The sequence below is a fragment of the Chanos chanos genome, chromosome 2, assembly GCF_902362185.1.
Source record: "Chanos chanos chromosome 2, fChaCha1.1, whole genome shotgun sequence".
In the NCBI taxonomy this organism is placed as follows: Eukaryota; Metazoa; Chordata; class Actinopteri; order Gonorynchiformes; family Chanidae; genus Chanos; species Chanos chanos.
This window is the reverse complement of record NC_044496.1, coordinates 42134072-42149947: the sequence shown is the minus strand read 5'-3', so window position 1 is coordinate 42149947 and position 15876 is coordinate 42134072. Positions and strand designations below refer to the sequence as shown.

Genomic DNA, 15876 nt, shown 5'->3' with positions numbered 1-15876 from the left:
GTCCATTTTACCATCACCTTTAAACATTTCAATTCAACAGAACATTTCTGTAGAGGAAGAGCTAAGCCTCAGATAAGCCTTTAACTTTGCATACTTAGCTTTGCATATGTTAGTATGTTTGGTACTGTATTAAATGCAGTTGGGACAGATTCCAGGGAAACTTTCTCTTCCTTTAGTTCAGACAGTATGTGTCGAACTAAGGAAGAAGGAATGGTTTAGCTGTCATTGTTTCAAGATGCAAAGTGAGTGCATAAGAGACACACAATCTTTCATAACCTGTTTTTGGAACAGCTTTTCCCTGCCGCTCCGGGGAAATCTGACAACACGACAGTGTTCCAACATACCAGCCGAGTGAGAACAAATTGATAATCCACGGAAATGCTCTGGAATGGAACAACATAAAACAAAATAAAAAAAAAAACAAAACAAACAAACACAGACACCAGACAGAGGAAACACACAGGCATGCAACCATGCACCCACACACCCACGCACACACACACACACACACACACACACACACACACACACACGTGCACACACACACACACACACACACACAGACTCACACACAGAAAGACTGCTCTGGCGTGAGTGGCTTAGATTCATAGGCTGTATAAGCAGGTGGCAGATATTTTTTCTGTAATTCATTCCTGTTCTCCACAAAGGGAGATGATCCTCATGTCTGTCAATTCAGCTTTCATCACCCAACAATGATCCTGACAGAAAACTCTCCTGCTTCATAGTATTCTTTCTGACTGTAATTTTGTGCTCTGTTTGAACGACGTACATACCTGTTAGAGTCACTTCTGCTGCCACTTTTAGATGGAGTGAGCACTTCTCCCTCACATCACATTTCATCACGGTGGCCAAAGTCACGTTATGGAAAACAGAGCTGGTGTTAAGAGCAGGCATGTGTCTACATTTGCCAAAGGACACTGCACATACAAGGAACAGAACATACAAAAGATTCATACACAGCCAGTGGAGCCAGGCTGCTTTAACTCTGTCTTTAACTAGTGCCTAGTGTTTAATAAAACATAAAAACATATCAAGCATAAACATGCCTTCATGCAGACCATCTTTTCCCAAAGATCCACAGAGTTTTGATGTTTGAATGTAATCATTTGTCTGGTCTCAACAAATAACCTAGATCACTTCTCATGGTGAAAGAACAGACACACAGTAAGTTTTCAGATGTCTTCCTGTATAAAGTTACCTATTTATTTCAGAATTGTTGACACTCATGAAGAACTACTAGTGATATGCAGACTGAATCAAACCTGTGGCTTGGAGATAAGTGAGCTGAGAAAAAACCCCATTATATTGTATTGTATTGTGTTGGGTGGGGGTGGTTATAATGAAACAATTTATAAAATGTGTGAGCTGATTAAAAATTCTCCTATGCCATTTTAAATTTAAACACATCAATTTTTTAAACTGCGAAAAGAGACAGGTTAAACAAAGTTGTCCTGTCCATCACTAGAGCCCTCAGGGTTAAAATTACTGCACTTGCACACTGCTGACAACAACAATGCATCACATGGGAGACAGTGCAGATTTCATTTATGTTCAGAACTGTATTTTATTTCCTAATCCTGATTTATATTAACACTTCTGTGGATTATGCAAATACTGGGGAAAGTTGATGTGTTATAACTGTGCCCGGGCATGTGAGACTCCTCTAATTTGGAAACAGCTTTTTAACATTACACATTGCCGCTTAACTATTGTTTGCCAAGTTGGTTCATTTATTATTGCATCGTAGAAACTCATCAAACTGGATCTAATAAGACAAAAACATATTTTTTTTATGTGTGTATGTGTGCATAAGAAAAAGAAAGAAAGAGAGAGAGAGAGAGAGAGAGAGAGAGAGAGAGAGAGAGAGAGAACAATCAGTTGAAGATGGTCCTAAAGTAGAACCTAAAACAGTCACTTACTGTGAGGTCCTGATGTGCAGCGCAGCCCCTGTTTGACAGACACCAGAGAGACATTAACTATTACACAACACTGCAGTTAATACTAAGTCAAGGCAAAAACATTGTTATGGTGGAGCGAGCGACTAGCTACTAAAGGAAATTAGGCGAAGTAGGGAGTGAAGGTAGGGAATTCCCATCACTGATTAAACAGGCTAGTTCCTGGTTACTTTACTATAAGGGCTGACAGTCTGACATTGCATACTGATTTCATGGATGCTTTGCGCTGAGGTTACTTCCTTCCTTAAGACCTTATCTGATGCAGTCTTCTCATAAACTACAAAAAAAATGTGCTATCCAAGGTATCCTTGGGAACCTACAAAAGTAGTGGTAACAGTTACAAAAAAATACAGTGCTGTAAACAGGAGTCTATGACAGAGGCCTTTTATGCTACTAATGCTAGTAATGATAAGGCTATTAGAGCTATTTTGAGTGTAGAGTTTGTCAGTTTACCGTGTGATGCATGAGAAACAAGATGAAATGCATAAAATGGAAAACACTGGATATCTATTTCCAAACATCAGTTTGCAGCTTGGGGTTTTAAAACTGTGCTCTGAAACAGAAGCACTAAGCTGATGGCCATTTTCTATGTGAGATAATAGATTGGCGATAAATTAATCCCCACTGGGCTGCACACATAGAATGGTCAGTTAAAAGGCAGTCTTCATTTACTTTCTTCAGGGAATTTCAAAGTATCAGAAGAGACCATGCCACCATTTCCAATTCTGTTGGTTTAAACAGCTCTAAAAAAGTTATCCTTTTTTTTAACCTCATGTCTGATCTGTCTAAACACAGAGGATACTACATTTTAGTCATGAGTTGACCAAAATGTAAGACTAGCTTCCAAGAAATGTGTTTACCACTCTTACTAATACAGTTACTGCTTAAACCCGATGGATGTACAGATCAGCTGATTTTTTTTGAGACAGTCAAGTGTGGACATTATGTTAATGTTCTCTTTTGAAATTGATGTTAAGCTGTGTTGTTCAGTTAACAGGGAGAGCAATGAACTGGAACTTGGCTTGCTTCACCTGCACCTCCACTGATATTCTGTTCCAGATCCACCTGTGTAACCTTATGAACGCTCTGCTTGTCATTTATTTTAACCCTGTCTGTTCCGAGAACTCGTATAATCATTTGTAGAGCCTTGCTGGCGTAATATTTGTTCTGAAACAGCTGGCAAATCCTTATTACACAATAGCAGTCATGTTGCATTTTCTCTGGTGACAGTACTTGTGAGATGACTCATGCTCTCTTTCTGCTGCTCCTAAACCTCTTGGTCTCAGTAGTTTTATTTATTAAAAATAATCCATTGAAGTTATAAGTGTAACTCCTTCAGCTGCATTCTATTTAACCGGTCACACAGGTCAGTGTCAGATATTTCAATAATAGTTAGCACTAAAATAGACAAGAGCTACTCTCTCCTTTTACTCTTCACTTTCAGCCAGAAGGAAATAATGTTCAAAATATGACAGTGTTAACAAATTACAACTACTATTCCCTTTCCTATTCATATTACTGTTTATACCAAATAACATTCTTCACATTATAATTACTGTTACACCTACTACCAGCATGTTCAGAAACATCTTCTGTAACACTACTCAGAAAAAAATAACATGAACCAAACAGATCAAAAAAGATTAAAAAAAAATATCTCTCTCTCTTTCTCCCTCTATAGATTTAAAACAATCACAACATCTTGAATAATTCTGTACCTGAGTGCAGTGTGATCCACACTGTTGGATCCTCTGGATACTGCTATTCTGAACCAGAACCACAGGGATGAAACTGAGGAGAAGAGCTAGAGCAAAACTCATCCTGATTCCTGTGTAGTTGCAGAGCAGAAACAGTAGAGGAAGTTGATGCTGTCTGAAAGGCTTTCTGGTTTAGTCAGCACAGAATGCACTCTGCTCATCTTACATACTGGAAATCAGTCTAATCCGAAATGACTATTCCCGCCCCTTGCGACCCTGTAACTAATTTCTGTTTGTATCTACTTGTCTCTCTCTCGCCCTCTCTCCCATTCTCAGAGCCACTGTCATAGCCCGCCTTCTGACTCTGTTAATGGCTGTTAAGGTTTCTCTGAAGCAGTTCAGTCATTTGAACAACAGAGGGCAATCAAGGACAAAAATTCAGTGGGTGGCTGAGTGGGTAAGTACATTTGAAAACCCACCTAAGATTTGGGATTTTCCATCTGTGAACTTTCTCGTACTCCTAAACTTCTCTGGAAAACGTCTTTATTTGAATTTAAGTATATATTTTTGGAAGACTATACTTTGCTTCAACCAGTTTCACAAAATATGTCTGAGGAACACACATTAATCTTGTTTATGTATAATACTTTTATAAAGCATGCCCACAGACAACGTACAGTTCTATGGTAGCACTAGATTTTTCCAGTGTGTGATGAGGTAAAAATGACTGTTTTTGTTTTTGAACTGTACTCCACAATTTAGGGATTCTTTCACAGTATATGCTTGGATGCAAGGACACACGCAGCTGTTTACGCAGCTGTTACGCACATGTACTTTCCCTCTTCAACAATACTTTTTTCTTCAACAATATTTTTTGCCATTCTTCCAAATGTTTTCTCCACAAAATGCATTAAGAGTGAATGGAACTGTTACTATAAAGGATATTTCTAGGGAAATATTTTAATTTTAATTACAATCCATGGATTGTAATATGCTAATAACACAGAAAAAAGTATGGTCAGATGCAAATATACACTTTTAAAATACACTTTTTCACATCAATTATATATGAGACTGTGCAAATTTCATGTCTTTTAATGTTTAAATAAATATACTTCCTCCTTTAAGAACAATTAAACTGTGCATAAAAATGTACTAATACTGCAATAATACAAATAAGGAGACTTAAAATTACAAAACTGTACTGTGCTTGTGTATTATTGCATAATTTTACGTAAAAACCTTGTATATTCAATAGAGCCCGACCGATAAATCAGCATGCCGATGTTATCGGCCGAAATGAGCTAATTGCAGATGAATCAATATCAGGATTTATAACGGCTGATAAATGACAATTAAAAAAGAAATGGAGAGACAGTGTCTTGTTTTGAACAATATGCACATAGATTAATTCCAGACAACGACATGCTACAACTCAAAGTACAGAAGGGATCAAAATTAGAGAACGATTCATAAGATTTTTTCTCAAATATTGGTGACCTTCATTGCTCAAAATTTGAAGGAATATTAGCTGTAGGTATACCACTGTTCTACTAGCATGTTTTTCAAAATAACCAAGGCAGTTCAACAAAAACCTTTATATTGTGGAAAATACAGCGATCAGAATTAGAGAACAGTAACCACTGTAGCAATAAAGAAGCTTACAAGTGAAATTTTTGATGGTTACAGCTTTCAGAAATTACTAGAAAATGTGGAGGCCCTTGCTTTGAATGACTTCAGCACATCTGTGCCCGCAGGACATCACCAGTTTTGTGCTCTGGTCTGATCTTGTTCCACCTTTCTTCCAGTCTCTTCCACAGTTCGGTAACTGCAGTGGGTTTCTTAGCCATAACTCTGATGCCAGTGATCTTCCAGAGATTCTCCGTCGGGGTCAGACCAGGGGTCTGGGCTGGCCATTTCATTATTTCAGTGTTCTCAGCTGCAAGGAAATGCTTTACCCATTTCGCAATGTGACGAGGGGCATTGTCTTGCATGAAAATTGCAGGCTGATTGGGAGATGTTCGCAAGGAACGAACCGCATGCTGCCGAAGGAGGTTCTGATAAACATTAGCATTCCCCTTGACATGTAGCTGTATAAGGGGCCCAACTCCTGCTGCAGAAAACATCCTCCAAACTATGACGCTTCCTCCTCTGAACTAATCTAACTTCTTCACACACTTTGGGTTCAGTCTTTCCCCAGTTTGACACCAAACACAATGTTTCCCATCTGACCCAACTAAATTAAACTTGCTCTCATCACTAAAGTGAACTTTGGACCAGTTCTCCTCCATCCACACAATGTGCTCCTCAGCAAAGGTTAGTCTTGCCTTTTGATTCTATCTGCTGATGAGAGGCTAGGTCACTGCGGAGTAGGCTTTCAGTCCACACTCTCTCAAAGGTGAGATACTGTATGCCGAAACAGAACCTTGCCCTGTTCAGCGCTGAATTGGCGAACAATTCCAGCTGCAGCGTTGAACCGATTCCCCATCGAGCGTCTCCGTATCATCCTGTTCTCTCGTGCATTTGTTGGATGACCAGCATTTTTGGAGACTTGAATGAATTAGTGTCATTGTAAAGCTTCAGCATTCTAGCAATCACGTGCTAGGAGCAAAACATTCCTTCGGTCTTCATCTGAACAACCTGCTGTGGCAGGGTTTCAGTCACCTTGGAGCGGCTCGCCATCTTGCAAAATAATTACTAGTGTTGCCAGATGAGTAGGGCTTGTCAGACAATGAAAGAAATTAGCAGCAGGTACCGGATTAGCAGCAAAAACTGTGAGGTAACCCAAAGTGTTATCTAATTTTGATTACAGTTCTTTTTCAAATTTGTCATTTAAGTTTTTTTTATATTGTGATATTAAATTATGAAATTTGCTTCAACTACATCCCTTCTGCTCATGTTGGGATAACTTTAAATTGGGAGAAACAGTAACTTTAAAATTTAGGAAAATTTAAGTTCTCTAATTTTGCTCTCTACTGTATTTATCTGCTGTTCCGGACGCAAACACGTTGACTGTCTTGTGTAGCAGACCAATGTATTATTCCACTTGCCATGCAGTGTTTATCTCTTTGAACCCGAGACCCCGCTCCTCGTGCCTATGCAGACTTGGGAAGTAAAACTCCGCCCCTTCTTCCCAGTCTTTTAACTGATATCACAGGGGCAGGTTGAAAAGTTTAATCACTCGTTAATTTATTCGATCTTATGTTCAAAGATCATATCTAAGTTATTTTATTTATTATTAATATTATTTTATATACTACTAAAGAACACGTTGGTGAAATATAACGGTTTTTATAGAGTTGTTTATAGCGATTAGCATATTCATATCAGCTGTTTGACCGGCTGTCGCTGGGCAACGCAGCTAACATTTCTTTCTTTACAGTGTTTTTGTGTGGTTTCAATGTTGCTAGAGGGCAAAGGTCCTGAAAATGTTTTTATTATTGTCAGGTACATTTTTTTGTTTCATACGTTATTATTTTTATAAATATATAAGATTATATAGTGTACATATAGTATTATTAGTTTTTGTACATTGTGTTTTTCCCAGTCTTTTAACCGATATCACAGGGTGTTTTCGTGTGGTTTCAATGTTGCTAGAGAGCGACGATCCTGAAAATGTTTTTATTATTGTCAGGGGAACCTATGAATAAACATCAGTGATCACAAATTATCGACTAAGAGAGATTATTAAAAGGAAAAAATCAACGCAGAGGTAGAGACAAATGAAGAATTAGGACCGTTAGACTTGCAGGAAGGCTACTTCACACACCATGAGACTACGCTGACAAACTCTGCCTGCGTGTGCTATGGCCCACTATCAATCAAGCATACTTCAGCATCCAGTAGGGATATTTGTTACCATCGCATATTTATAATATTGCCGGTAAAGAAGTCTCACCAATATATTGTGTGTGAATATTACAGATGGGTCCTTCAACCATGTTATGACATTCATGTCAGCCATGGTTTTGTGTGTAGCAAGGTGAAAGCGGGTAGCCTGCACTCAAACATCAAAATTGCCGCTAACGTTACGGTAGTTGAGTGGTGTAGGCTAAGCTGTTTAAAAACTTCATTTTAGGTTTATTTATGAAACAGTGTGGCAGTTCTAGCGAGTAAATAAACAACGGTCCTATCATTTCTCCCTAGTCACTTCTAAAAATTCTCTAGCAACATCGCTTACAGCAGCTTATACCGCTGCCCCTTGCTAAAGTAGGTTACCGACAAAGCTAGCCAATGTTTATCAATGGATGACCGGTAAAGTCAATGAGCGGTTAAACTATAGCGTTTACCTTATTCTGCTTAATGAAACAATGGTAAATAAACCCGCCACTCGCATGTCTGTAGTTACAGTCGGTGCATTGGAAATTATTAAACCAGAGGGCACACACAAATAAAAGTGAGCTGGACAAGCATCCACGTGGCTTGGTAGCCAGTTATCTAGCTTCTCTTCCAAAAGTGTGGTGTGAAATTCCCTAGTCCCAAATTCTCGTTGCCGACAGTCGTGCAGTATTAGATGCATAAAACAGCAGCGTTTACTCAAGGTCAGTGTACCCAACTCGGATGTTGATTCTTCATCACTTTTGCACACTCGGTTAATAAAGAAACAACGTTGAAATCATAACTAAAGATCATTGGGACTTCAATGGTATTTCAACTGATATTAAACCATAGCAAATTATTATTACTACTTTAAAATATTGTGAAAAAATATGTCCTGCTTTATCTACAGCCAGGATGTTATTAAATATATCTATAGCCCTATATTATTAAACATTAGGTTTTATCTATATGTAAATGACAATGGACAACTTTACATCAGTTAAAAACAAGTTTATTTAGTTTATTAGAACAAATTTATTTTAATTTCATTCTTTGCGAATGAAATGTCTGGCGTCCAGCCCCACCCACCCGGTCTGGAGTCAGGGTATCTAAAACAGACAAACAAAAAAAATAAAGTTATTAATTTCAGTTACTGTACAAAGTGTGCAATTACCAAAATAATACAATAGCGTTGATAATATAAGTGTTCAATACCATTTTATACTGACTTTATAGCACAATATCCGAGCTCCATCAGTAACTTGGTAGGATAATTTCGCTATCCTAAGAGCAGAGTGCTAATTTTGTCGTCGGAAGAAATAATCCTGCAGTTAGGAGTGTAATTCATGAAAATAGCGTGTATTTGATTTTATTTCAGATTTTGGATTGTCCACGAAACATATGCTTGTCTCTTCCTCTTAACAGATCCAAGCTGACGTTATCCTGTCATCTGATGCTAACTTTAAAGTTATCAGTTGCGTTAGCGAGCTAATTTAACGCATCTGCATCTCGCAGTCTTGACATTTTGACAGTAAAACATACCAAATATTTAATGTAATTTATAGCTACCACGAATAAAAAAACACAGTAAGCTAAGGTTAGCTAAGTGACAAAATTAACTTAGTGTGGGTGTTGGTGCAACTGCAGAGTGAACTTAGTCTATGATGTCTGAATCTGACAACAGATGCTAACGTTTCAGTGACATTTAAAGTTGTCTAAATTACAATAATGACCACTAAGAAAGGCACGAATGCATGACGGCATATAACATTAGACGAAGTAAATAAACTATAAACGTTTATTCAGTTTGGTGCGATTCAACATTCAAACATTAGATAAATGCATGCTTAACTGATATGGATTCACAAATAAGATGTGTGAGTGCCGTTGGTCTTCCACACGATGGTCTCCAAGTCAACTGTAATTCGATGACTTCTCGATCATATTGGTCAACCATAAATCGATGGCTTTTCAGTGTCACATCATTTCCCGGTCAACTATAAATCGATGACTTTTCAACATCATTGGCCTTACCTGGTCAAACAAATCGATTTTCAATCATTTATAATCAGGACAACTGTAAATCAATGTTTTTCCAACGTCACTGTCATCAACATTACTATACTGTCGGGTGTCATCGGTATTGTAATGGTGAACCAACATTTATTTAGCATTGAGATTTCGATCTCAACCATAATGATGATTAAGATGGAAAATCAATCATTTTTCAATGTCGTCTTGCTATCTGGTATCAGTTTACTGTATTATTTGTCAAAACCTTATATATTTTGTTGAACTTTTGTTCAAAGTACTATTTATGACAGTAGAATACTTGTTTTTTAACTGAAATATGTCATATTATCTTGGTGAGGACTCTACACATAACTACACAACATAAATAAAGATTTTCCCTAAAATGTATGTGTTTGAAAAAGAGAGAGAGAGAGAGAATATCGGCCAATATATCATTATTGGATTTTTAAATCTTCAAATATCGAAATCAGTATCGATCTTAAAAATCCCATATATCGGTCAGGCTCTAATCAATATTTATTGTAATAAAATTTCATGCTACCCATAAAACATTTGATTTACCTTTTAAAAAATGTAAAAATACTGTTGTAAAAAGGTAATGAGGTTTATAAGTGCAACAACAGACTGTTAATTCAATCATATTAACTGTAATATAGGCCTAATAATTGTACATGTAATACTGTGTATTTAACAGTTTACTCTTGTTAAAAAAAAGTACTAACCTATAAAAACAACGGATTTATCTTGAAAAAGATGTCCAAACACTGTTATAAAAAGGTAAATATTTATAATTACAATATACAGTACTGCTAATTTGAGATTATATCAAGTAAAATTGTTTATTCATGTAATTTCACACGCATGTGTATTGAATGGATATTTCACTTTTTAAAGAGGCTTCATATCATGTTTGCAAAAATCTCCTGTTAATGCAAGACCATGCAGTAAAATATAATTTGCGTTTAAATGGGTATTTAATCTGGGAGGAAAAAGCTAGGTACCTGTGAAAAAAGATGTCAAAACATGAAGACAATTGGGCTTTCTTGGCTTTAACAGTTACAATATCAGCTAGTAAACAAATGGTTAAGCCACACTTCCTGTTCTCAACATTTCTTTAATTCTGTTGACCAACAGTCCAGAACAGATCATCCTCAACATTCTTCAAAATTCTTGCTTACAGAACATGGAATTGTACATATCTATAATTGTTTGTAATTTCTTATGTGTCAAAATATCAATATCAAATATCAGTATCAAAATATTGTGTGTACTTTAGGACACAAAACAAATAAAAATAATAATTAAAAAAAAACCTCTTGCAAAATCAAGAATATTCTTAGTCAGGCCCACTTCAGTCCAATGATTTCTCTTCTTAAACATTTCTTTTTACTCCCTCCATTCATAGTCCGCAATTTTTGTAATTAGGGAAAGAACTTTTGGATTGACTGCCAGCTGCTTTCTGGAAGTCCTCTTCTCCACTTTTGATCCCTTGTCCGGATTTATCTTGAAAATGCATCTGGTAAATGAAATAGCAATGATGCTATAATTTCAGCAATAATTTTAGCAACAATGTGAAATCTACTTGTAATATACTCCTTTCATATTAGCAACACAAGTTGTAGAACAGTATGAATTTGTAATATTTAAATATAATGCATTCCAATTAAACACCAGTCCAAACTGCACCCTTTAAAATTCCCACAGAATTAATCAACACCTCTCTGATATAGTCTGATAACTACGTAGGGTTTATTGCAAGGTGGTTTGCATTAGATTGTACAGGAGCGGTTATTCTTCTGGTACTTCTGTAAAGGTTCAGATGCTATCAAATTGCTTTCTTACCTCTGCAAGAATTCCAATGTTGCTCCAAGGGCTGCTGGGTAAGAGATGTTTAGACAGTAGTAGGAGGCAAACATCAACACAACAGCATCGCTGAAGACAGTGATGTGGCCATTCACAATTGTTTGGTCCACAGATAGCATGAAGTTCTCTGCTACGAAAGGAGAAGTCCCTGTAATATGTACATATACATGAGAGGGCATCATTGACTTCTGAGCCAAGCTGAGACCAAAGATCATAATGTCATTGAAATAATTTTACTTTATAAATCGACTGAATTTACCTAACACACATCATAATCTAAACAACATCCAACTGGTTGTGTAAGAAGTATGGTCCAAAAGGGATTGTTTGGATTTACTCATTTCTATCTTATAAGCTGCTGTCTAATGAAAAATCAGTAGTGCATCAAATCATGCATCAATAATGCATGACTGTTGCCTGAGCTAATGTCCATAAATGCCTTTCGCTTCTAGTCAGTAACTCATATCACCACATGTCAGAAAATAAGAACTACCACTTTAAATTTCCAGGATTACCAGTAGCATACAATGACAATAGTATAATAACACTAGAAAAACAAATAAACTTCATCACACAAACTTACCACACAGAACAATGCATGGTGTACTCGGAAGTTCAGCACAGTCCACATCAGAAGGTAGTGTTTTTCGATCCATTTTTAGGAACATCTGGTCCTCTTCCTCACTGAAGTACTTCAGTAGCAGTAGAAGAAACCCGGCAGGGTTGACATCTACAACATTCTTGCTTGATGTTTCCATCTCTCTGAAGATAGTCTCCATTTTCCCTGTCTTGTCACTAGACTTAAAGTATGAAACAACTCTGGCATATTTATTAGCTATGGCGTTGTCATCAATGTCCATGTCTGTAAGCGCTTTAAAATGAGTCCTCATGCCAGTTGTCTCAAAAAAATATGGCCATTCATTAATCAAATCAGAGGTTTTGATTCCACTAATAATGTCTTTCCTCTGAGTGAGGAAGGTGGCCCTCATCATACTGTCAATACGTTCGGTGTCACAGCATTGTTGTTTGTGCATTTTCTTTAAGTCTTCTTGTGCACGTTTCTGGGATTCAGCTGTTTCATCAGGTGGTAGCTGCATTGATTGCCAGTTGATACATCCATGTGTGTCTAGTCTTCTCTTTCTGGGAGGGGTATCCTCTCCTTCACTGGTGCTAATAACTTGTCTCTTTAAGGAAAGTGAAACATTTCCTCTCCTCAAGTTATCCACTCTGCTAAGCAGCTGTTTTGTGAGTGAGTCATACCCATTGCCTACAATTTCACCTTCAATGACATCTGAGAATGCCACAGGATATGCCTTTGCCATCTTTCTTGCAATCTCACTGAGGTGTTTCTTACCAGGTGTTGAGCATGTTATTAAGATTTCACTGACAATCAGTCGTATTATTTCAAGTCTCTCACTTTTTGTTGGTCGCTTCCCTTTTTCCAGCTTTATGATGAATGCAGATGGCATCTTATTCCAGGGAATTTCAAAACTGAAATGCCAGTTGTTGTCAGACAGTTGACGAGGTGTCAAACCTGTACTTGAACTTGATGTTGATATGGGTGAGTTTGAGCTTGCTGTCCTGTAGCCACCTGAGGAGTTGCAGAAAAAACCCAAAGAACAATTTAGGCTTGTGTGAAATGACAACGCAACATACCCGGTAAAGCCTTTCATTTTTACACTATAAAATGTGGTGGGTTAAATAAATTTTTAACTAATCATAGAAACAAAACAAAATCCATCTACTCAAAAGTGTACTCACCAGAAGTCAACATCTCATCAGGCTGTGTTTCAGGACTTGTATTTGAGGACCTTAGGTTGCTGGAGGGAATGTCCAACACATCTTTTTGGCCTGAATAAAGGACAAATGATTCTAATGTATCTGTTACTGAAAACGATTTTTTTTTTTAAATATGAAAGTCACATTGTGTACAAAAAACACATACTTGTGGTTTTGAAACGTGAAAGTAGTTTCCTCACTTCCACTGGTTTTAGGACATGAAGAAGGTCACTTTCCTGTACGTAGTCTAGGTCCTCAAGATCGTGGACTCCTAATTCATCAAGAGCCTCAAGCAAAGGTTGAATTTCTCTTAGTTTTGGAAGAGTGGATGTAATGAAAGAGGCAAGAGCATTCTCTCCATCCATGACTATACGAGACAAATAAAACAGACTGAAAGGTTAGTATCCAAGGTCAATGTTCTTAATTTATAATTCAACTTAGACAGTTACTCTGTAAGAGGTGCAAGGGGCCTGAGGGCCTCTGGCCCATACAGTCATCTCCAGCTAAAGAGTCAGATAAAATCACAAACCCAACATTTCTGAGAACTCTGAGGAAGTGAATACAATAAAGGACAATCAGTTCTAATATCTGTTGCTGAAAATGACTTTTTTTAAATATCAAAGTCACATTGTGTACAAAACAAAACACATACTTGTGGTTTTGAAACGTGAAAGAAGTTTCCTCACTTCTACTGGTTTTAGGACATGAAGAAGGTCATTTTCCTGTATGTAGTCTAAGTCCTGAAGGTCGTGGACTCCTAATTCATCAAGAACCTCAAGCAAAGGCTGAATTTCTCTTAGGGCTGGAAGAGTGGATGTAATGAAAGAGGCAAGACCGTTCTCTCCATCCATGACTATACAAGACAAATAAAACAGACTGAAAGGTTAGTATCCAAGGTCAATGTTCTTAATTTATAATTCAACTTAGAGACAATTACTCTGTAAGAGGTACATGGGGCCTGAAGGCCTCTGGCCCATACAGTCATCTCCAGCTAAATCAAATCAGAGTTCGATAAAATCACAAACCCACTGTTTCTGAGGAACTCTGAGGAAGTGAATACATGTTGAGTGAGCTGGAATGAGTCAAAATGTCATAACTTTGTACAATCTCAGTAGCCTGGGACAAATGCATCATATTGAGTGTGGTCTTGCCCAGAATGAAACCCACATTTTCCCTATTCAACTTTCTCAGATGAATCTAATTTTGCCCCTAAATGTGGAGGTTTCACAGTTTACATCTAAGCTGTTCCAGTGGCAATCACTGCCAATTAATTAAAAAATTCAGCGATGACATTATTTCTGAACCAGTTTGGCCAAAATTAAGATGATAAATTTTGGATTGTTACAGTACTGGTATTCTGGCAGTAGTCTGGATACATCAACATTTTTCAGCACTCATGTGTAAACCATAATCCAACCACACTCCACAACTCTTATCACCAGCGTTATGTTTCAGAGAAATGACTCATGTCCCAAAAAGCTTAAGGAGGCAAAGGATAATAATCCAGTTTTAGCTCTGGTTTCCAACTCTTCCTGTTCTGCCTTGCCTCTTTCACCTCATACAGTCCAAACTCTGGCAAATATGACACATCATGAGGTGTAAAAATAAAGTGTATTTGCTTCTCCCCACTTATCAGTGTGAGCTCAATTTGTCCGAAATTGTTTGCCTCGCCTTGGCTCAGACAAAGAAACAAACTCTCCGCTCTTCCGTTGGTCCAGAACAAAGAAAATCCCTGTGGATGCATTGCCTCATCAGGCATCATGTAGGTTAGCCATATCTCCATTAGAATCATGGCACAACACTCCCTGCTGTAATGTCCTGCTGTGAGGTGATGCGACAGTTCAGCTCGTCAGTCATATATTACCAGAGACTGAACGTTAGCGAGGAGAATGCTAGGCAGGGCTGGTTCCCATCCTCTCCGGCGTGATTTTACTAGAAGGCTTCCTCACGACCTCCGCCTGCAGGGTTGTTTGCACCTCTTCCTCAGAGCCTAATGGCTCTGAACGGGGGATGGGCACCCCTGTCCCCGCTGCATTCCAATGCCTCTTCGTACCTCCAGAGGTAAGTCCTTTGTTAAATTTTCTATTGTGTAGAAATCCACAGAAATGTTCCGTAAATCCAAGAGCTTTGTGATAAAAACTTCCTCGCTCATGGCAATAAAAAAAAACAACTTGAAGTACATAGACACAATAGACACAAAAAGACCTAAAAATAAATACAGTGCCGCTGGAGGAGAGCAGTTCCTTGACCAAGACCGTTCCTACAGCAGTGCCGATGTCCAAACCACAAAGAAAAGATATTTCCCCACATCACTGAATCCTTTGACCCAAGGAAACATGGTTACATGACAGGAGTGGGAGACAAGGTCTAACAGCATTACAAAGACTGCAAAGATGGATCCATTGAAGAGAAGGATGTGAAAAACACTTTCCTTGAAAACAAGCACACCTCAATTGAAAAGTTTTTGTTCAAAGACAATAAATGGAACGCCACTTTGTGTCCTATATAGTGCAACATGTGACTGCTGCAGTATAAAAACCTCGTGTGAACATTTTAGGATTTAAAAAAAAAAAGTTTACCTTTATACCGTTGATCATATACCTCTAACAATCTACAGCTGGTATGTGTGTTAGGTATATAAATGGGATATGAAACACTATTAGCCCGTGAAAGACAACAAAAGTCTTCACTTCACACATACACAATAA

The 15876-nt window shown here is 37.7% G+C and overlaps 1 protein-coding gene across 1 annotated transcript in view; it reads right to left on the bottom strand.

Annotated features, from left to right (window-relative positions):
* Positions 1–3796, bottom strand: part of il17rel (interleukin 17 receptor E-like) — a 30162-nt gene extending 26366 nt beyond the window's left edge. Inside the window, exons 1-3 of the mRNA XM_030765352.1 lie at positions 3695–3796; positions 1941–1968; positions 850–938 (exon numbers count right to left, since the gene is read on the bottom strand). Coding sequence (XP_030621212.1) covers positions 850–938; positions 1941–1968; positions 3695–3796 — 219 coding nt within the window. The remainder of the gene's footprint in view (positions 1–849; positions 939–1940; positions 1969–3694) is intronic.
* Between the last annotated feature and the right edge of the window lie 12080 nt (positions 3797–15876).